This window comes from Ambystoma mexicanum, chromosome 11 (genome assembly GCF_040938575.1).
Source record: "Ambystoma mexicanum isolate Mex_15411 chromosome 11, UKY_AmexF1_1, whole genome shotgun sequence".
Lineage (NCBI taxonomy): Eukaryota > Metazoa > Chordata > Amphibia > Caudata > Ambystomatidae > Ambystoma > Ambystoma mexicanum.
In genome coordinates, this window is record NC_090934.1 from 817773982 (window position 1) to 817797300 (window position 23319).

Here is a 23319-nt window from a genome sequence, read left to right on the forward strand (position 1 = left end):
GAGCTTGAGAAGGAAGATGTTTTGGAAGAGAAAGTTGGAGGTAGAGTGGTCCCAGGCAGCAGAAAGCCTTGTGGACGATGCAGAGGTTCTTGAACTTGAACCTTGCAGCCACGGCGAGCCAGTGCCTAGAGAGGACCAGAGCTCTGGAGACAGTGAGCTTCTGGGGGAAAGTGAGAAAAGGAAGAATACTTCTGAGGAGGTGCAGCTGAGGAGTGATGGCAAGACCTTTTCTAGCCAAGGAATAGGCCACAAACAACCGGTCTGATATCCTAAACTCGGATGTGCGAGCAACATAGAAGCTTAACGCTCTCTTGGGGTCAAGGCAGTACAACCGCTCGCTCTTCCTCTTTTGAGGGATGTAAAGGAGGGTAAAAGACAGGTAAATCAATAGATTGGGACAGATGAAGCTCTGAAACCACCTTAGGAAGGAATACGGGTCTGACTTTAAGAACTTCAGAAAGGTAGGTTTGCAGCACAAAGCTTGCAGTTCGCTAACCCTCCTGGCAGATGTGATTGCGACCAAGAAGGCGGTCTTAAGGGAAAACAGCTGCAATGAAGATGAGTGCATAGGCTCAAAAGAAGCCGCCATCAAGTAGGTCAAAACCAGATTAAAATCCCAATCAGAGACAACAAATGGGGTTGGCGGAAACTTGTTGAGAAGGCCCTTCAGGAACTGAGCCATGACCAGAATAGTAAAAAAGGGGTCAGTCTTGCATTCCCTGCACCACACCTCAAATCCTCTCCACCTGCACGCATACAGAGATCTAGTAGAAGGTCTGCGTGCAGCCAGCAATACCTGAAGTACCTCCTTAGAGAGCCACGTATGTAGGTTGAGGGAATCCGGGGTCGGTGGAGCACTCAACACTCTGACTGGGTTAGGAGATCCGGACGCTGAGGCAACCAGTGAGGTGGACAGATGATCAGATCCAGGAGATCTGAGTACCACGTTCTCCTCACCCAATCCGGGGCAAACAAGATCATGGTTGCTCGAAATCTCTTCAGCCTTCTGAGAACCCAAGGGATGACAGGAATCGTGGGAAAGGTGTAGTGGAGAGGGAACATCCAATCCACTAGAAACAAGTCCCTCAGTGCGCTGTTTGTTGGAAATTCCTTCGAGCAAAACTGTTCGCACCTCATGTTGGACTCTGGGGCGAAGAGATCCACTACTGGGGTACCCCAGAGCGCGAAGACCTCAAGGACTTCCTGACACACTTCCCACTCATGTGAGACCAAGCTCTGCCTGCTCAGAGCATCCACCAGGTGAACTGCCAAGACCGAGATTTGGTTGTCTCACACCCAGAACCACAGCTGAATTGTTGCTACGCAGAGTAGGCCACTGTGTTGTCCATCAGGACGAGGACATGCTTCCCTCTGAGAGACGGGGCAAAGGCCCTCAGGGCTAACCTGATGACCCACAACTCCAGCCTGTTGATATGCCACCTGGCTTCTGATGGAGACCAGAGGCTGCTCACCTACAAATCCACGCAGTTGATGCCCCAAGCCTTCAGGGACGCATCCGTGACCACTTGGGCTTGGGGCCAAGGAGGACAGAAGGGTTTCCCTGCCAATAGATTGCTGTGCGTGTTCCACCAGCTGAGTTTGCGGACTACCTGGCTGGACACTGAAAGGCGATCCGTGAGCGCTCTCAGATACTGAGACCACTGGTCCCTCAGGAGCCATTGGAGAGATCTCATGCGCAGTCTGGCCTCTGGCACTAGAGGCGGAGGACGGAAGTCGCTTGCAGGGTGGAGTGGTTCTGAAACAAATGCACCATCTAGGCTATGTTGCTGAATCTCTCTTTGGGAGGAAACGCCTTCCCTACCCGGGTATCTAGGACTGCTCCGTTGAACTGAAGCCGCTGTACTGGTGTCTAATGGAAATTCTTCAAGTTGAGGGAGAAGCCCAGCCTGTGCAGTAGAAGGCAGGTGTCCTCTAGATGAGACAAAACCTGCCCCGCTGACTTCCCTCGGATCAGCCAGTCATCCAGATATGGGAATCCGTGGGCCCCGGAGCTCCTGAGGTGACCCGACACTACTGCCATGAGCTTGCTGAAGACCCTTGGCGCAGAGGTCAACCCAAAGGGAAGCACTTTGAATGAATTGTGCTTGTCCCCTATGAGGAACCTTAAGAAATTCTCGTCCAAAATGTCGGTGAGCTCATACCCCTGAAGAGGTGTAGTGGAAGTTGTCTACCCAAAGGTGTCAACAGCCCTGTGAACCAGATCCCTGCAGTTAATATTAGAATGGGTATAGTGCTGGTTTTGCAGTAACTCAAGGTCTGGGGAAGTTTCAGACCACTGGAGTCTTGTAGACCCTGAGCTAGGGCCAATAAATCGGCCTGGTCATTGAAAAGAAATCGACGCTGCAGGTTCCCATGTAGACGGGGTTGACTGTGTCTCATCAGGGCCATCAACGCCAAATATGGATAGCATCGAATCTCAGAAACCAGATCTCAACAGTGGCACAAATTAACTATCACCGACTGACTGTGCCGAGAGCTTGAGAATAGGTTTCGAAGCAGAAGCTTTCGATGCCGAGGGACGCTCAAATAATCTATGGGCGTTGTGGGCCTCGACCTTACGGCCCTCCAGTGACTTATGCCTGGTGGGTGTGACGCCCAAAGGCATTTTCGATGACAACGGAGGGGCTGGGTTGGGAGCAGCGAGCACCGCTTTTGCCGCCAAAGCTTGCTGGTTGGGAGTCAGAACCGCACTTAAAGTAGCTTGCCTTTTAAACATGTTGAGCATTGAAGTTTTAAAATGTTCCCACTCTTCCCGAGTGGTCGGCCCTCCCGAGGGCTTACCTCGTTCCGATGACTAGCTGGACTTGTGTCAATGGCGGTGTTGCCACTACTTCTTACGCAAGTAAGACGAGGGATGGCTCCTGGAATGGGATTGTTTCTTGGTCTTCTTGCAATGTCGTTCCTTCCCCTTGTCGGGAGTGGGCTCCACAGTCTCGGCCTCCGAAGACTGGACGAGCGACCCACCAGAGACTTGCTGCACAGATGGCCCAAGGACAGTTTCCAGGCCCTCTCGAGTAGAGATTCCGGCTGCATTTTGGCACATGACGCGCAGGGCTCCATGTCGTGACGAACACCTAGACACCACAGACAGATGATGTGAGGCTCAGTCACAGACATTTTGGCCTCCCAATCGCAGCATCACTTTAAGCCTGAAACCCTGTGAAACAACATTACGTTGAGGTTTTTGAAGGAAAACAAAGAAACGTCGACTAAACTCGAGTCGTGTTCTCGATGAAGCATGCAAGCACGCAGAAAAAAGGAACTGAAGCATGGGGCATAGTGACGTGATATATATACACAGGACGCCTGACGTCACTTCTGGAGCCGGCGATCAAGAGCCAGACAAGACAGTTCGACAGCCGAGTCGAGGTCCACCTAGGCCCCCTGTCGAAAAGTTTCTGAACAGCAGAGCTGGATGATTGATATCTATCACGATGAGAAATCTGCGGGAGAAAAGCAACCCATTGAATTCCAGAATCATAGTGCGAGTGCGTATTTAAGGAGTCATGTTTTCATCTAATGTTAACAGCTTGGCAAAGAAATACAGGGACCCTTTGATAGACAAAGGAGGTGCAAGGATTGCATTCAGATCAAGTTTAAATTTCACGGTTTCAGGGTTCCATTGCCATTCCATCTTTTCAATGGCAAGAATTAAAACCTGCCTGGAGATGCCCAAAACATAGTCAAGGGCAGGGGAAGAGAGGGCACAGCAATTGCCACTTCTTGGGATATGTATACATGTGTGTGTGTTTGAGTGCATATTTTATCATGTTCACAGGAAACAAAGGGTTCACAAGTCTTGTGTAAATAGAACTACAGATCACAGAAACATTCAAATTATTAAGTTGAAATGAAACTCACCATTTCATTAAAAGTTGGGTTGCTAGTTTTGCGTGACATTTTGGTTTTACGCTTAGATGTTTTGTGAGGATCCGGAAGTAGATATGTTTTAACATATGGATTTGGGTCTGTGCCATCCTCAGTAACCTGTAAAATAAATATTTTCAACCTTTTGTAAGTTTATCTAGTTAAACCAGATTATATTTTAACAGAAAAAAACAGGAGTTAATCTATTTACTAACTCTTGCACTCCTAGTCCCACAACCACCCATTCCGATCGATTAGTCAGACGGATACACCATCCATACAAGGACAAAAGAGTAAAGCTCTTTTGCATAGCATAAAGTATACCTTTCAATCACAGAATTCACTCTGGGAGCATACACAGAGTCCCGACCACAACACGTGTGCAATAATTCTACTCAGTCTACCCAATCTGGATCCTCTTACTTCCTCTTCTTTCAGCAATAATTCTACTCAGTCAGGAGAAACTTTTCTTACCATATGTTAGGGAGAATTCTCTTCTAAGGCTAATTTCCCAAACCTAGTGAGTCCCCCAGCAGCTTTGCTGGATTTTTGGGGTTCGTTTTTTTCTCCTGCTAAGAGCGAGAATCTTTTCCTCCCACTCTTAGGCATGATTTGAGTGTCTTTGACTCTGTGTGCTTATGGGCTATGGGGTTTTCTTTCTACTCCATAGGGGATCATCTATTTTTTATGTGTGTGTTACACAGCACCCTCAGTGCAGTAACACAGGGGTGTCATAGTGACCCCCAAACATAGACTCCATACCCTGGGACTGACTACTGTCTCCCAAGGCATGTAAAGTCACCATTGACTTTACTAGTCTTAAATTGTGAACAGAACCAGTACAAACCATCATATTGTGAAAGTACTGGAAGGGGTTAATTATATTGCCCCTGGGTCTGTTTTCAAGGGGGCACTGTCCAGTCCCCCCTTGTCGAGTTTCTGGCTGGTGGCAGTGGTTACCACGCGAAATATTCCACCGGAATATTCTCTATGGGATTTTCCCATTGATTTTAAATGCACCACTCTTTGGTGCAATGTTAAAGATACCGCTGGTTTATTTATTTAATATTAAATCCCCAGTTGGGTCTTTTTGCCAGAACTCTTTTTTAAAATGGCGTTTTTGTCCGTCTCTGTGACTCTGACCAAGGTCGAGCCCTTTGTTCCACTTTTTGGCGGATTTCTCCACAGAAGCCCTCCAAATGGTGCCACTCTGGGTTCCACAGGAAGGGTGGAGGGGGGAATTGGAACTCTGGACTGCGTTGCCTCAGCAACCCAAGTCGCACTCTACTCTGATTGGCCCAGTGGTGAGCCGCCTGGCTCACCACTTAGCATTTGTGATTGGCAGCTAGGCTGATGAATGGGGTTTTTCTGCATAAAAGCAGGGCCTTTGGGACAGGAACTTCAGAAGTCGCCACAGGACCTAAGAATCCGAAGAGGGAAGAAGCTGAGCCATCTGCAACGACGACACCACCGGTGAAGCCCTGCTGCAACTACCTCACCACTTTCCCGATGACAAGAGAAGATCTTCTGCTGGACGAGTCTTCTTCCTCTGAGCTGGTGGGACCAACCAGTTCGCCCTTTTCGCCTTCCAAAGACGTCTCTTGGTCGAATCGCCCATTCCCAAGCACCCCGGCAGCCAGATAGCCAAGCTTCACCACTTTGACCGCGAATAAAAGGAACGCTCCTTTTATTGACAAACTCTGCGGCTGGTTTCATCCCTGTGCAGTGCAACGACTCCACGTTTCCTCCTCAACGAGATCCTCTCTGCCCCTGGTCGAAACAACGAACTGCAGCTACTGCCAGGAACAACTGCCACCGCTGGAGCTTCCTCTCTGTTTAAGGTACTGTGTCCTGCATGGCCTCCCTTTCTTCGGTTTGCCCAAGGTGACCCTTAAATACTTGGCTTGCCAACTGGGTTGGCCCCAGACCTTCTAACTTTACCTTCTTGAATCACCCCAACCTCTTTTGAACATTCTGCAAAGACTTTTAGTGCATTTTAAACCGTGTGATCCTGGGCACATTTCGCTTTGCTCCATTTAAAGTGGGCCTGGCCTATGAACTTTGGCTCTACAGTATTTACTGCCTTTATTCCCTTGCTGAGAACTCCTAAAAGTGTTGGCACCTGCTTTAATTCTATGCTCTGCCTTTTTCTCTCCCTTTAACTGAACTATTGGAGTGCCATCAGGTTATGCGCTCACATCTGTTTAACAAATCGTGGTGTTTTAATTCTGACTTGTCTAATAGTGATTAAGGGAGGTGTGTATACTTTACCTGACTGTGTTTTAACTTGCTTTTGATTTAGAGTACTAGTATATAGCCTAAGGTGTGTTTTAAATAAATAATTATATACTTTTTATACAAAGCTCTGGTCAGTGTTTGTTTGCTCTACTGTGTTTTTAGCCCTATTGTGTATACTCTATATACTGCCCTACTCTTCTTGAGAGAGGTCCGACTGCTCAGCCACAGCTACCGGGTAAATCTGGGTGGTGCAGACTGCTACTAATTGGGTTTACCGCTTGCTCCTGTAGTCTTAATCTTTTTGCAGTGTTCCCCAAGGGAACTGCACATGATTCTGCCTAACATCATCCATCCACTAAGGTTGCAAACATACTACCAGCAAAGGAATGGAAGATGAATTATCTAGAGGAACAAAAGCCGCAGGCAAGAATGGATATGGTGAAAACACTGTTCTTGCAACTCATACTGATGGAAGATTTCAAATTCAGACATCCACATTGGTAAGAGGGACCAAAAAGTAATAGGAAAAGGGTCTAATCAAAATAGAAAATGTTCCTATTCAAATCTTGATTAACTAATTACTTACCTCTCAGTAAGGTTCTTTCTGATGGATTTTCCTCCCACAGATTCCTCACCTATGATATTTGGTCTCCAGCGCTAGCTGACTTTGGAAACCTTTTTGCCACCAGGGATCACTGTGCTCCACTCAGTGTATCTACATGTCCAGCACTGGAAGTGAAATTGGCGCAAGTATATATGGGAAAGCTTGACAGGGTCTATTCAGTTACAGCCCTGCCAGCACAATAACTAGCATAACACACAAAGCTGGTCATCTTTCCTGACATCCCTTGTCTGAGCGATGCAGTAGAGAAGGCCTCGTACTTTGTCCAGCCGATGGAATCGCTCCTCCGTCTTGGGTGGGTGAGGTGAAGGTAAAATAGGAAGACGGAAAGTCTAAATACACTTTTGGAGAGGAAGGACAGCTTCACTTTCAATGTCACCTTCTCCTTGGATAACAAGTAGGCAGGTTTAACAGACATTGAGGTTATCACGGGTTGGGCAGAGCAGTAAAAAAATGCAGCGGTAATGCTATTACCGCCACATTACTGCTCCGCCCAATCCAGAGTTTGGGCTTAAAGTCAGGGATTTGCCTCCAGCTTTGAGCTTGAGGTACACCTGGCCACTTTCCACCCATTTACGGCACTATTACTGTGGGGCTATAAGCGCTGCGGTAATAGCGCCCAAAATGCCCCATTGGGTCCAATGGACCCAAATGGAATAGGGACTTAAGGACCCCACGCCCCCACAACTCGGGATCCGGCGCCAATAGTCCCAAGGTTGCAGTAATGCAATTTGCATTGGGTGGAATTCCAGCGTATTTACCGCCAGGATACCGCCCATTTGTGATAGATCCCAATGCCTTGAGCTCACTCACCTGTCTCACAGCAGTGATAGCTACAAGAAAAAACCCTTTAAGGGTGAGCAACATTAATGAATACAAATATAGGGCATCAAACAGAGCTCTCATGAGTAAAGAGAGAACTACATTTAAATCCCATGCAGTAAGGGCAATGGTACGACGTCCTTACATCGCAAGATGTTTTTTCGCTGGTTTTTTACTGCAATTTTTTTGCCGAAAAAAAACTCATCCATTTTTTGGGAGGGGGGAGGTTTGAAAAATAAATATATTGGGTGTGGGTGTTCGGGGATATATAAAAAATTAAAGGGGATGGGGGTTTGGGACGGAATCCCCTCAAAATAAAAAAATAAAAAATATCGAGTTTTTTCAAAGAAAAAAAATCTGCGGTAAAAAAGCCAGCGAAAAAACATCCCGCAATGAAATGGCATGGAACCATCCCTTCAAAGGGCCAATCTGAAGGGCTGTCTTGGTCAAGGAAAGTAGAAAATCCAGAACCGAGGAGGTAGGACGGATGAAGGGGCTCAGACCTCTTCCCTGACACCAAGCCGAGAATTGACGCACACCTGCAGGCATAAATGAATTTGGTGGCAGGACTCTGGTCTGTGAGGAGCAAAACCAGGACAATGTCCAACAAAAGCCATTATTTATATCTCAGCCTATCAGCAGACACGCATGAAGGTCCAGCCTGCTGAGGTTAGAGTGGAGGAGCCTCTGACTTGAAGAGTAGGTCCACATTCCTCAGGATGCGCCAGGGAGGTTAGATGAACATTTCCATAAGTTTCGGGTGCCCATGTCTTCCAGCACAGTCCAAAGTGATCAAAATCATAGTGGACCTGGACAGTCTCAGCTTCCAGAGAACTAGCAGAAGGACAGGGATAGTCTGAAATGCACAGAGATCGAAAATTCCACTTTACCACCAGGGCGCCCTCCTGAGATCCATGCTAACTAAATTCCGTGGAGTAAAAAGTGAAGAGGTACACTTGAGGAGTACCCTATGAGGAGACGATCTAGTGAGAGGCCAAAATCTGTCTGCTCAAAGAATCTGCTATGACGTTCTCTGTCCCGCCTTGAAGGGCTGTCATTAGACATGCCGTTCTCCAGAGCCCAAAACCACAGTCAGATTGCTTCTCTGTAGAGAGGCAATGACTCTACACCACGCCTGCTGGTCACTTTGTTGTCAGTGAGGACCAATGCACACTTAATTTGCACCTACAGGAGGAAAGCAACCAGGGCCAGTCTGAGAGCCAGCAGCACTAGCAAACTGATGTGTTTCCAAGCTTATATCGGGCACCAGAGTCTGTTCACATTAAGCTTTTACAGTAAGCTCTGCAGCCCTCCAAGGCGTCATAGACTGTACATTACCACTGTCAGTTTGGGGCCACGGCTGCTGGAGAAACACCCTTCAAAGCATGTTGTATCAAAGGGCCCACCACAAGGGAGCTCGGGTCACAGCGTCCCAAACCTGCAAAGGGTCTGACATGTCGCCCAGGAACTGAGATCACCGACTCCAAAGTAGTCATTGGAGTGACATCATCCATAACTGGGCTTCTGCCACCACCAGGATGAAGGAGGTCATGAGGCAGAGACGACTCAACGGTGGACGCCGGGGCAAGGTCTGGGAGGCATAGACATGCACCATCTGAAGGATATTTTCCACCCGATTCCCTGCCCAGGTATGTGTCCAAAAAAGCTCAGATGGACCAATGACTAGGAAAGCAACGTGTGGGACCTCTTGAAGTTTAGGGAGAAGCCCAAACTGTGCTATATACTGCATGTGTGGTACAAATGTTACAACACCAGGTCCAGGGTGCAAGCTTGAATTAACCAATCGTCCTGAGAGGAGCCGCCAACAGTTTGTTGAAGACCATGTGTGCCGAGGAAAGACAGAACGGCAGAACTCTGAACTGGTAATGGATTTTTCCAACCACAAAACTCAGGTACTTCCTGTGCTTGGCATGGACTGGCCCATTGTAATAGGTGTCCTAGGGGTCCAGAGAAACCAACCAGTCCTGCAGTTTGAGGGCCTGGAGGATCTGGGATAAGGTGACTATTATGAAGTTGTAACACAACTACAAGCTGAAGAGCCTCAGATCCATGATTGGATGCAGGCACGTCTTTCTTCGGAAACAAAGTAAAGAGTACCAGTGCTTCCATCTTTGAGAACTGGGCGCCTGCTCAATGGTGCCCTTTCTCAGAAGCTGACAGACCTCCTCCAAAAGGGCAGGACCCGGAGGTAGAGCATGACAGAGGATGGTCAGGTGAGCACTTTAGAAAAGGGAGGCAGTAACCCTGAGATACGACCGGCAAGGCCCATGCATTGGTGGTGGTGCAATGACAATTAGGGAGAAACGGAAATGTGGCACTGGGTGCTATTGTGGGGGTAGTAGAGGTGGTCAAAACCTCTCTCTGGGCTCCTCCATCTCTTACTTGGCAGGGAGGACGGCGCTATAGCCGTTTGCTGGTGTGCATCTTTCCCATGCTAAGGTGGGCAAAAGAGGAAGCAGAACCGCACGAAGCAGGGGTAAAAGGCTGCTAATCAGCAAGGCCTATTGACTTGGCAAGGGCCTTGTTAGCCTGGAACCTCTGAAAGGAATCATTAGCCTTTGACCCAACCAGGTTACCAATAAAAAGAATATCCCATGGTTGTGATTGGACATTGTGACAAAATGACCACTGCTCATCGGGAGCACAGCTCTGAGTAGTGATTCCTAAGCTCTTCCACAGCCCAACAATACTACTAAACCAGCTGCACTCTCAATCATAAAGGTGAAAGAGGTGCAACATGAACAGTATACTGCCTTTGCCTGTGGAAGCATGGGCGGAAGTCAAGCTATCTTCTTCAAGAGTAAGCATTTAATCAACAATAATACAGAAAGTACCAAAATAAAAGACATGTCCAATACACCACCCATACAAATAAGACTTTAATTAAAATAAAAGGACAGGCAAACTATTGAAAACATTAACAACTGACCCCTGTAAGGAAAAACACTGAATGCAGACTTTGGGAGAAAGAGGCACATGGGTCTACAGTTAAAGAGTCTTGCAGAAAAGTCAAACAAGTTCAAGAATGTGGGTCTTATAATAACTTTGGCGGCATTCCACCAGTAAAGAACGATGTATTCCATATCTATGACAGGTAATCTCCACAGCTGTGCTGCTTCGGAAAATTTTCGGCATCTGCGTCGATGACGTAGATACGCTGCCCTCGAGGGCCTCCGTCAAGCCGACGTCACCGGATATTATAAGTAGGACGCACGACGCCCGTAGCCTCAGTTGTAGTTTTTTCCCAGAAAGCGTGGCACCAATCTTCTGCCAGTATGACCACAGAAAGCCTTGCGGAAACGTAAGCTGCAATCGCATAAGAAATTCTGTAGCGGGGCAGCTATATGGAATACGTCGTCGGACCATCCCATTGAAAGAACGTTACCAGGTAAGAGAGTAACTTGTTCCATATCTATGACAGACTCCCAAAGCAGTACCAACGTATGGAGGAGGGAAAAGAATTTAGAAAACAGAAATTTAGAATGCCCAATCAAATTGCAGAGTAAAGGACCGCCTTGCCAGAGGCCAGATACTGCCCACGGATGAAATCGAGGGAGTAGTGACGTACAAAAGTATGTACCAAAGCCCAGGTGGCTGCATCACAGATGTTACGAATAGGAACACCCCTCTGTAGGGCAGCAGAGGCAGCCATACCCCTGGTAGAATGGGCCCGCAAGCCGACCGGTGGGTCCTTACCCGCCAAGCGGTAACACTCAAATAGCCAGAATAATCCAGCGAGACAAAGTCTGTTTTGTCACAGCTTGTCCCAAACGCTTTCCAGCGTAACCAATGAAGAGTTGATCATCCACTCTGACCCGGGACATGCGTGAAATATAAAAGCTTAACGCTCTCCTAGGATCAAGCCTATGGAGCCTCTCCTCTTCCTTACCAGGATGTGGAGGAGGATAAAACGCCGGAAGAACACCCTTCTGGCCTAAATGAAATTCCGACAACACCTTCGGAAGAAAGGAAGGACAAACTCGAAGGACAACCCTGTCCTTATGAAACACAGTGAAGGGTGGCTTAACTGAAAGTGCCTGTAACTCACTCACTCTGTGAACGGAAGTGACCGCAACCAAAAATACAGTTTTAAGAGTTAAAGGGATGGTCTAGTAAAAATTTTTATTTAAAAAATAGATAGGCAACATAAAAAAAAATACTAACATTCTCCGTTTTAAAACTTCCTATGTAAAATTTTGAGCTATTCAAGCTCAAAATTCGCAAAAGCAAGCACATGGGCGCATCCATTTTGTGAAATGGAAGCCCTCCTGTGCTGGCTTTTGCGGCACTAATTAAGGAAAAGCCAGCCAGCTGTAGTAAAGGCTACCGCTGGGTGGCTTTCCCTTCATTAGTGCTGTAGGCGGAGGACGGGGACCGGAGACCAGAGCAGGAAAGCTGCAGCTGAATCTCGGTAAGTGCTATTTATTTTTTCAAAAAAAATAAGCACTGGCTGCGTTTTTTTTTCTAAGTTTTCCGGGCTGGAGGAGCCCGGAAAACTTAGAAATAAAGCTGCAGCTTTAAAAACGTTGTATTTATGTTTGCGGTCGCTTTTGAAGCGACCGCAAACATAAATACAATGTTATTGTGTTGGAAAACGCTGCGGTTTTTCTTTCCAAGTTTCTCAGGCTCCTCCGGCTCGGAGGAGCCCGAGAAACTTGGAAAGAAAAACCGCAGCGTTTTCCAACACAACCGCGTGTGTTTCTGCCTGCTGTGGCTATCACTTTGGGTCTCCGGTGCTCAGCACCGGAGACCCAAAGTGAAAGCCACAGCAGGCAGAAACACACGCGGTTATGTTTACATGCCGCGTAGTGTTTCTACATGCAGCTGATTTCCCATTTGGGGCTCTCCGGCTCCCCGTGGGGAGCCCGAGAGACCCAAATGGGAAATGCTAAATGCTGCATTGTCTGCCTAAATCTGCTTTCCCATTTGGGGCTCTCGGGCTCGTTGTTTTCCGCAATGCTGCGTTGTTTCTGCCTGAATCTGCTTTACCATTTGGGGCTCTCGGGCTCCCCGTGGGGAGCCCGAGAGCCCCAAATGGTAAAGCAGATTCAGGCAGAAACAACGTGGTTGTGTTGGAAAACGCTGCGGTTTTTCTTTCCGAGTTTCTCAGGCTCCTCCGAGCCGGAGGAGCCTGAGAAACTTGGAAAGAAAAACCGCAGCGTTTTCCAACACAATAACGTTGTATTTATGTTTGCGGTCGCTTCAAAAGCGACCGCAAACATAAATACAACGTTTTTAAAGCTGCGGTTTTATTTCTAAGTTTTCCGGCTCCTCCAGCCCGGAAAACTTAGAAAAAAAACCACAGCTAGTGCTTATTTTTTAAAAAAAAATAAATAGCACTTACCGAGATTCAGCTGCAGCTTTCCTGCTCTGGTCTCCGGTCCCCGTCCTCCGCCTACAGCACTAATGAAGGAAAAGCCACCCAGCGGTAGCCTTTGTTTACTACAGCTGGCTGGCTTTTCCTTCATTAGTGCCGCAAAAGCAAAAGCCAGCACAGGAGGGCCTCCATTTCACAAAATGGATGCGCCCATGTGCTTGCTTTTGCGAATTTTGAGCTTGAATAGCTCAAAATTTTACATAGGAAGTTTTAAAACGGAGAATGCTAGTATTTTTTTTTATGTTGCCTATCTATTTTTGAAATAAAAATGTTTACTAGACCATCCCTTTAACAGTCTCAAAGGGCATGAATGCAAAGGCTCAAACAGAGTACCCATCAGAAACTTGAGAACAAGGTTCAAATCCCAACCGGGCATCTGGAAAGGTGACGGAGGGAACACATTAGTGAGCCCTTTCAGAAACTGAGAAATTCAAGGAATTTTAAAATAGGAACACTCTTCAGACGAGCGCTTAAATATGGACAGCGCCGCCAGGTAACCTTTAACGGTACCCACTTGCAAGCCCCTGTGGGCCAAAGAAAGCAAAAAAGACAGAACCATGGGCATGTCACATGCAAAAGGATCCACATTCTTAACCCTGCACCAGTCGCAGAACTTACGCCAACGGCAACGGTACAGGGACTTTGTTGCTGGCCGTCTGGCTGAGAGCAACACCTCCATCACGTCTTCAGGGAGGTCCCAATCCTTATACCTCAACCTTGCAGAAACCAAGCGTGAAGGTTGAGGGATCTGACCTCTGGATGGAGAACCTGACCCCCCTCCCGTGAGAGCAGGTCGTCTCTGAAGGGAAGACGACGTGGAGGGCAGATGGACAAGTCGAGAAGGTCCAGGTACCACGTCCTCCGGGCCCACGCCAGAGCAATGAGGATCATCCGGGAACCGAACCTCCGTAACCTCTGCAGTACTTGCGGGATGACGGGGACTGGAGGGAAGGCGTACAGCAGTGGGAATGACCACCACGAACGCGTCTCCTAAGGCTCCTTTTGGAGGAAATTCCCGCGAGCAGAAACTCTCACACTTCCGGTTGACACTGGAGGCGAAGAGATCCACCTGAGGGGTCCCCCAAAGGGTGAAGATCTCCAGGAGAATCTCCTGAGCCAACTCCCACTCGTGAGAGATGGAACAAGTTACTTACCTGTAATTGTTGTTCTCCAGCATGGGTCTGGCATGGATTCACATGCTCATGAATATTCCCCGTCGTCAGGCTGGGAATCCTCGGTAAAGAAAAAATCAGTATCAGTTTCGTTTCTGATCTGTCTTTCTTAGTAGTAACCAATCACTGATCTCTGGGTCATACTGCCCCCAGCCAATGACTGCCCTCTCCCTAAGCCCCGCCTCTGGCAGCCATCCTCAGATTTGGTAGCACGCCAAGTGGCAGTATGACCAAGTGAAGAGCCGCAGAGGGATAGGTGGGAGGGTTCGCACGTGAATCCATGCCAGACCCATGCTGGAGAACAACAGTTACAGGTAAGTAACTTGTTCCTTCTCCAGCATGGGGTCTGGCATGGATTCACATGCTCATGAATAAAAGAATACATAGCAGTATACACATGCACAACCACGGGAGGTGGCAACAGGCTCAACATTAAGCAATACAACAACTCAACATTAAGCATCTCTTACCTCCTCACCAGGCTCACCTTAAGCGAACAGGTTGCGCAGCACTGCTTGGCCGACCTTGGACTCCTCCCTGGAGTCCCGATCGACACAGTAGAATCTTATGAAGGTGTGTGCGTCGACCTCCACGTAACAGCCCTGCAGATGTCCAGCAGGGACACACCAGACAGGAACGCCGTAGTAGCAGCGAAACGCTCTGGTCGAATGGGCTCTCGGACGGCCGGGCAGCGGTCGGTTTGCCAACCGGTGACAATGCATAATGCAGCCGGAGAGCCATCTGGAAATGGAAGTCTTCGAGAGAGCCTTCCCTTGATTCACAGACCCAAAGTTCACAAACAGTTGTGACGTCTTCCGAAAACTCTTCGTGCGGTCCACGTAGAACTTCAGTGCTCTAGCTACATCCAGCGAGTGCAAAGTACTCTCGGGCCGGCGTCGAAGGCGACGGAAAGAAAACTGATAACACCAAGGGCTTGTTGAGGTGGAAGTCCGACGGCACCTTGGGCATGAAGGAGGGGTGCGTCCTCAGCACCACCCTCGTGTCATGAAAAGTCAAGTATGGAGGCTTACAAGATAGGGCCTGAATCTCTCCCACTCGTCGTGCAGAGGTGATGGCCACGAGGAACGCTGTCTTCCATGACAGGAACTTCAAAGGCGCCGAATGCATAGGCTCGAATGGGGCCCCCATGAGCCTGGTCAGCACCACATTAAGTTCCCACGCCGGGGCAGGGGCCTTCACCGGTGGGAATGATCGGAATAGTTCCTGCATAAATTCCTTTACCAGGCGATGAGACCACAAGGACGCCCGTCCCGTAGTCCTGGTATATCGGGAGATGGCAGCCAGATGTATTTTTATGGAGGCGTGAGCCAGTCCAGCTTTGGCCAGCGACAGTAAGTACGGCAGCACTTGAGGGGCCGTAATCCGCAGAGGGTTAATCTTCTGTGTACGGCACCAGACAGAGAACCTCTTCCATTTATGAACGTAACACTTGAGAGTTGAGGACGCCCTGGCCTTTGCAAGAACCTCTCTGCAATCAGCCAGGATATCGTACCCTCCAAACTCTAGTGCTGCAGGAGCCAGGCCTGCAAGTTCAGCGACTGTGGGTCGTGGTGTAGAATGGCGCCTCCTTCTCTGGAGAGAAGATCCGCGTCCGCCGGCAGCCTGACTGGCGGGGACGTTGACAAGTCAGGAAGGTCCGGGAACCAGATCTGCCTCGGCCACGCCGGTGCGACGAGGATCATCCTGCACCTGGACTTCTTGAGCTGGTTGATGAGGCGGAGCAGCAACGGCAATGGAGGGAACGCGTATAGAAACAGGCCGTCCCAAGGGAACGAGAAAGCATCGCCCATGCTCCTCGGCTGGGGGAACCTGCTGGAGAACCTCTGGCACTTGGAGTTCATCGCCGTCGCGAACAGGTCGATCTGGGGTTTGCCCCATCGTTGGAAGAGTCGATCCACTTGATCCTGGCACCGTTCCCACTCGTGGCACGAGCGTAGCTCCCTGCTGAGTGAGTCGGCGATGGTGTTTTTTATTCCTACCAGGTGGAAGGGAACCAGAAACATCCCCTGGGTGACGGCCCAGTGCCAAAGATCCTGGGCCTCCTTGGATAGGGCTGGGGATCTGGTACCCCCCCTGCTTCCGTATGTAGAACATCGTGGTGGGTTTGTCGGTGAAGATCCTCACCACTTTGTCCTTGAGGGAAGGGAGGAACGACTGAAGCGCCCAGAACACTGCACGGAGCTCCAAGATGTTGATGTGAAGAGACCTCTCCTCCGGGAGCCAAAGGCCTCGTGCGTGGAGATCTCCGGTGTGGGCCCCCCAACCCTCCAGAGAGGCGTCCGTAGTCACCGTCTCCTGAAACACCAGGGTTTGAAAGTCCGTGCCCGTCGTGAGGTGAGCCCGGGTGCCCCACCATAGGATCGCCCGACGGAACTCCTCGTCGAGGGGGATCCTGTCCTCGAAGCAGCCCCCGCCTGAAACCAGCGGGCGTTGAGGAACTCCTGTAGCGGACACATCCGAAGTCTACCAAGGGGTACAAGGTAGATGCATGAGGACATCATCCCGAGAAGGAACTTGATGGACCTCACCCTGGCCACGACTGTGGCTAACAGTCGCCGTACCTTGCCCAGGATGGTTTTGGTCCTTTCCTCTGAAGGGGAGGCCAATTGCTCTAGTGTATCGAGCTTCGCCCCCAAAAACAGTGCTACTTGCGACGGAACCAGGTGGGATTTGGGGTAGTTGATGGAGAACCCCAGCTCTGTGAGCAACCGGACAGTCCTCGCCGTATGATTGACGGCGAGTTCCCTTGACCTTGCCCGGAATAGCCAGTCGTCCAGGTAGGGGTAGACGTGGATCCCCTGCAGGCGCAGCCGCGCCGCCACTGGTGCCAGGCACTTAGTGAAAACCCTGGGTGCCGACTTTAATCCGAACGGTAGCGCTCTGAATTGGTAGTGGCGTCCTTGAACCACGAACCTGAGGAACTTCCTGTGCCTTCTTAGAATGGGGATGTGGAAGTAAGCATCCTCCAGGTCCAGCGACGATAGGCAGTCGCCTTCCTCCAGCTGTCCCAGCACATGCTGGAGGGTGACCATCCTGAATTTCTGTGCCTTGATGTACTTGTTTAAGCGGCGCAGGTCCAGGATGGGGCGCCAACCGCCTGTCTTCTTCCTGACGAGGAAGTACCTCGAGTACACTCCGGAGCCCCAGAGCCTTCTGGGGACGAGCTCGATGGCACCTTTCTTGAGCATCGCCCTTACCTCCAACAGCAGTTGAGGGACGTGATTTTCCTTCCTGACCAGGGGAGGAATGCGGGGCACTTCTTTTGGAATTTCAGCGAGTGCCCGTTGGCCAGGGTGTCCAACACCCACCGGTCAGTGGAGATGGACTCCCACGCGCCGACGAACTTCGTCAGCCGGTCTCCCACCGGGGTGCTTCGGTGGGGGCCCCGACAACACGGCCGGGTCAGTCTTGCTTGGAGGCAGCCTTGCCGCCTTGGCCTCCTTGGCGACGACGGCGGGAACCGCCTTGTTTGCCGCAACCTCTGTAGGCCTCCTGGGAAGAGGAGCGGGCCGCCTGGCAGTAGGTGGAGGAGCCACCGCTGGATCCTTTGGAGGCACCCTGTCTGCCTTCAGACCTCCAAAAGGGCCGTCGCTGCTGAAGCACCCTAAGGGCCCGGGCCGTCTCCGAGTCGGTCTTGATGGCCTGTAGAGACTCATCCACTGCCTTACCAAAGAGGTTGTTGCCGTCGAACGGCAAGTCCAACACTCTGGTCTGGACGTCCTGGCGAAAGTCTGTCACCTTGAGCCATCCTCGTCGTCGGAGGCAAACTCTGTTGCCCAGTTGGTGAAATCCGGTATCAGCAATGTCCGTTGCCACCGTAATGGCGTGATCCGACGCCACCTCGCCCTCCTGCAGAATCTCTAGGGCCTCCGCCCTTTTGTCATCAGGCAGGAAATCTAGCAGGGGAGCTATCTGGAACCAGAGCTCCCTGTCGTAGTGTGCCACGATCGCTAAGGCATTGGCCGCCTTAATCGTCGTCGTCGCCGACGAGATGACTCGTCATCCCAGAGTCCAACTTCTTACCCTCGCTGTCCGGCGGGGAGGTGGAAGTTGAAGCCGCCGCGCTCGCTGCCTTCTTCTTAGCCGCTGCCGAGACGACTGAGTCCGGCGTGGGCTGGGCGCTGAGGCACAAGGGGGCGGCATCAGGGACTCGTTACTTCTTCTCGTACCTGTCCCTCTTGGCGGGTGTCGTGGCAGGGTTCTTGAGGACAGCAAGCCCCTCGTCCCAGATGTCGTTGAGTAAAGGCACCATACAGAAACACCTCCTTTTTCTGTTCTTCAGGGCAGAGCTGGAAGACCTCGGATGCCCTGGTTATCATGGCGTGGAAAGAGCCAACCTCGTCAGCTGGGGACGCCGGCGGAGGTGGTGGGGGGGTGGGGCTTGACGACGGGATGTCCGCTGTGTCATCGACGCCGTCGTCCGTCCCCGTATCCGTCGCCGTATCCTCTCCCGGCGAGGGGGATGAGGGGTCTGCCGGTCTTGCAGGCACGAAGGGCGGAGTGGGGTGGACTCTCCTCCACTTGTTCGGAGGGCTTCCCGACGAACCTGGTTCTGGCTCCTCCGTTGGGGTGCGTGGTAATCTCGTCCTTATCTCGGTACTTAAGGATTGGATTGCCAACAAAATGGCCGCCAAGCTATCCTGGGGCTCGGGCAATGGCTGCGACGGATGGGATGGCCGCTCCAGTGGGCCCTGTTTGTCATCCTCGTCGCTATCATCGATCACGTCAGCAGGGACCGTCCCCTGGGATCGAACTTTCTGGAACCTCTCGTTGAGGTTTATGAACCTCTCGTTGAGGCCCCTCTCGGTCTCCACCAGTTCCTCCTCAGAGGCTGATTCTGAGTCTGTAACGGCCACCGCGCCCTCGTCCCCTCTTGTTCAGCCGTGGGCTTCACGGGGGTCTTAGCGTTGGGCTGGAAAGAGGATTCCCTCCGCGGCAGCAGGGATACTCTGGGCCCAGAGGCCGTTTCCATTGGCGTAGTCTCAGCAGGCTCCACCAGGGTCGCAGAGACCACTTCGGTAGAGGCCTTAGCCGGGTGGATCAAGGCCCTCACCACCTTAGGTACGTCCTGGGCCTTCGCCTTGTGGGGAGGGTCAATGCCTCGCTCCCGCTTCGAGATCGACCAGGTCCGCTCCAGCGGCCTACCCGGGTTCTCGGACTTCCTCTTCCCCGACCCAGAGCGCTGGCTCGTGGTCGAACATGCCGGGGAAGTAGCGCCCTGCTTGGCAACCGAAGAGCCCGACCTTTCGGCGCTCCCGGAGCCCGCGGACTTGCAGTGCTTGGCCTTCTGTTGGGCCCCCGTCGCCGGGGCGCCCTCAAAGGGCTTAGAAGCCCGCTCAGACTTCTTCGCCTTCTCACTTGCTGTGCCCTTCTCCAGCCAGGCGGGAACGACGATCTTGTTTGGTCCGTTCCGAAAGGTTCTTGCAGAACGCACAGTCCTTCTCCACGTGCGTCTTGTCCCCATGGAGGCAGTAGAGACATCACAAATGCTCGTCCTCCTTGAAAACGTTATATAATCTGCATCCAGGGCAGTTCCTGAACAGCTTGGATCCGGGCGTCGTGCTCCCTTTGTCCTGGGCCATGTCTTGAGGTAGGCCGCAGATCTTCCGGAATCCTCCAAGAAGTGTAAACTCGACGAAAACTTCACCCTTGAGGGGCGTAGAAGAATTCCAAAACGGGTCCCCGTTATCGGAAGTAGAAACGGTGGAGCTTGAGGCTCGATTAAACCGAAAAAAATGAGAATTCTCCTGGAAAAAACGTGAAAACGCAGTAAAAAACTCGAGAGCTAAACACAAGGACTCCCAACACTTGAGCGTGCGGTAAAAATCTGAGGATGGCTGCTAGAGGCGGGGCTTAGGGAGAGGGCAGTCATTGGCTGGGGGAAGTATGACCCAGAGATCAGTGATTGGTTACTACTAAGAAAGACAGATCAGAAACAAAATGGAAACTGATTTTTTCTTTACCGAGAATTCCCAGCCTGACAACGGGGAATATTCATGAGCATGTGAATCCATGCCAGACCCCATGCTGGAGAACGCGCTCTGCCTGCTCAGAGCGTCCGCCGTCTCGTTTTCGTCTCCGGCCAGATGAACTGCTGAGATCGAAACTTCCTGCTGGATTGCCCAGAACCAGAGCTGCATCGCCTCCCTGCACAGAGGAAGTGACCCTGCCCCCCACTTTTTGTTGAGGTAGTGCATGGCCAGCGTGATGTCCGTCAGGATCAGGACATTCTTCCCTCGCACTGACTGCCCTCAGTTCCAACAGATTGATATGGAGTCTGGACTCTGACGGAGACCAAAGACCGCTGACTGTCAGCTCGTTGGCATGAGCTCCCCATCCCGTGAGGGATGCGTCTGTCACGATTGTCACCTCCGGCCAGGGTAGCCAAAACTGAGCCCCCCTCATCAGATTGCCTTCAACGGCCCACCACAGAAGGTCCTGGGTGACCGAGGGCAGCACCTGAACGGGGTCCGACATCCTGCCTGAGGACTGTGACCACTGCATCTTGAGAACCCATTGCAGAGATCTCATCCGCAACCTGGCCTCTGGCACCAGAAGAATGCAGGATGCCATGAGGCCGAGCAACCTCAAGAACTCGAACGCTGGGAGACTCTGGGCATGTTGAAACTTGTGCACCATCTGCAGAATGTGATGAGCCCTCACCTGGGGAGGGAAACAGTGCCCCGGGGATGTGTCGAGCACTGCTCCGATGTACTGGAGCCGCTGTGTTTGGCGTCAAGTGGGACTTCTTTAAGTTGAGGGAGAAGCCCAGCTTGTGAAGGGAGTGGCCGGTGACGACAGATGATCCAGGACCTGTTTGGGAGAGCGCACCCTGATCAACCAATCGTCCAGGTAGGGGTAGACGTGAATCCCCCCTTTCCTGAGATACGCTGCAACCACCACCATGAGCTTGGTGAAAACCCTCAGGGTGGAGGTCAATCCGAACGGCAGGACCCGAAACTGAAAGTGCAAGTCGCCAACCGTGAACCTCAGGTACTTCTTGTGCTTGGGATGGATCGGCACATGAAAGTAAGCGTCCTTGAGGTCGAGAGACACCACCCAGTCCTGAGGTTGAAGGGCCGAGGACTTGAGAGAGAGTAACCATCTTGAACTTGTCTTTCCTGAGGAGCTTGTTCAAAGCACGCAAGTCCATGATGCGTCTCAATCCTCCGTCTTTCTTCGAAATAAAAAAATAAGGCGAATACCATCCCTTGTTCCTCTCTGCTACAGGCACCAGTTCTATAGTGCCTTTCTCCAGCAGGGATTGAATTTCCAGCGCAAGGAGTGGAGCCGGAATCTTCCAAGAGAGATTCCCTGGTGGATTGTCGTGAGGCCTCTGCCGGAAAGGAAGACAGTAGTCGTGGGCTATGATCTCCAGAACCCACACATCTGAAGTAATGGCACGTCATTCTACAAGATGCTGCGCCAGCCTTCCCCAACTGGCGAACCATGGGACATGGCCTCATGACTGAGCTGAAGCGGCTGCGGCATTGCGTGAGGGTAAAGAGGCAACGTCCCGAGTGGCCTTGGCACCTTGAGTACCTTGTTTTCCATCGCTGGTACTCCGACGTTTGCCCCTTTGACTTGCAGCTCCCCTCGATCTACCAAAAGATGAGTAATATCAAAAGCAACCTCCCCTCCATTGTTGTCCCCTAGTATGAAAAGGCAGACGTTGGCGAACTGCAGCGCTCAACGACTTTGCTGCAGCTTTGGAGGTCTGCAACCTCTCAAGGCTCTCGTTCACCATCAAAGGGCATGTTGAGAAGCTGGGCTTGTACATCAGGAGCAAAGCCGGACTTCTGCAACCACGCAAATCTGCGCATTACGGTGCTCGCCGCCATGGACCGGCTGACGCAATCTGCCATGTCCAGACCCGACCAAACAGATTCACACATGGCATCCTTGCCATCCTGAACAAGAGCAAGAAAGCCATCCCGTTCCTCCCCTTGGGGAATGTGTTCAGCCGCCAAAGAGACACAATTCCACAAAGTATGAGTGGAACGTGCTAAGACACACAGAGTTGGCAGCCTGTAAAGCCATACCCCCTAAAGAAAACAATTTCTTCGCCCAGCCATCAAAACGTTTGTCATCCCTATCAGGAGGGATAGTAGGGTACGACGCCTGTTTTGCCGGGGCCATAGCCTCCTGCACCACCAAACTCTCCGGAGTGGGGTGCGTAGTCAAGTAGCTGGGGTTGCTACTGGCTGGCCGATATTTCTTTGGCAAAGACTTGCTCACTGCCGGGAGACTCTCCAGAGCAGTCCAAGCCGCTGCCACCCTTCTCTGCAAGGCCATATGGAATGGCAGTACCGGGTCAGTTGGTGGACCTTGGTCAAGGATATCCGTCAGGTCATCCTGCAGATAATCCACTGGTGGCGCAGACCACCCCAAGTATTCTGTAACCCTCAACATAAGGCGCCGGTACAAGGACTCGGCGTGGGTGCCAGGCTCAGGCCTACCGAATTCCACCCCTGGAGAGGTGTCCAAACCACTGGCGTCGTGCAACGACTGACGCAGGTCTTCAAGCTGGCTATGACCAGACAAAATCTCGTCAGGTACCTCAGCAGGAACCAAACCTTCTTCCTCAGACCCTTCCTCCACCTGAGAAATATAATCCATAGGTTGGAATGGGAGCACAGAAAAAGGGACAAAGACATTTTTAGACTTGGCCAGAGCCTTTCTAGGGGGTTCCACCGTGCCACGGGGTACCTCCAACAAAGCAGCCTCGAAAGGCGTTGAGGGCGTCAATGGAATCGGCGTCGAGCGTGGTGCCGATGGCTTTGACAGTTCTCGAGGGCAGAGCCCCGAGCATGTCCTTTGACAGCCTGGGCGCCGACGGCTTCCTAGGAGGCAGAGCCTCGAGAGAGTCCCTCGACGACTTTGGTGCCGAAGGCATTGATGTCTTCTTCGAAGACCTCACAGGCTCCGACGGTCTCGAGGGCATCGAGGACCGGGCCCTGGAGCGGGCATGTCTAGAGCGATCCGCCTTGTCCGATCGAGACCTCGAAGGTGCTCGATGATCGATCGCGCCGACCACCCGAGCCCGAAGGCATGCGAGTGGCGGCTCTAGCAGAGTCACGGCCGGCGTCTTTTGACGGCGCAAACGGAATGGAGCCCTGCGACTGAAAAATCGCCATCATCACCTGCCGAAATGAATC

At 51.4% G+C, this 23319-nt stretch overlaps 1 protein-coding gene across 1 annotated transcript in view; it reads right to left on the minus strand.

Moving 5' to 3' along the window:
- Window positions 1-23319, minus strand: part of PIK3C2A (phosphatidylinositol-4-phosphate 3-kinase catalytic subunit type 2 alpha) — a 2027647-nt gene that overhangs the window by 73902 nt on the left and 1930426 nt on the right. Inside the window, exon 32 of the mRNA XM_069623772.1 lies at window positions 3883-4008. Within this exon, the coding sequence (XP_069479873.1) occupies window positions 3883-4008 (126 nt within the window). The remainder of the gene's footprint in view (window positions 1-3882; window positions 4009-23319) is intronic.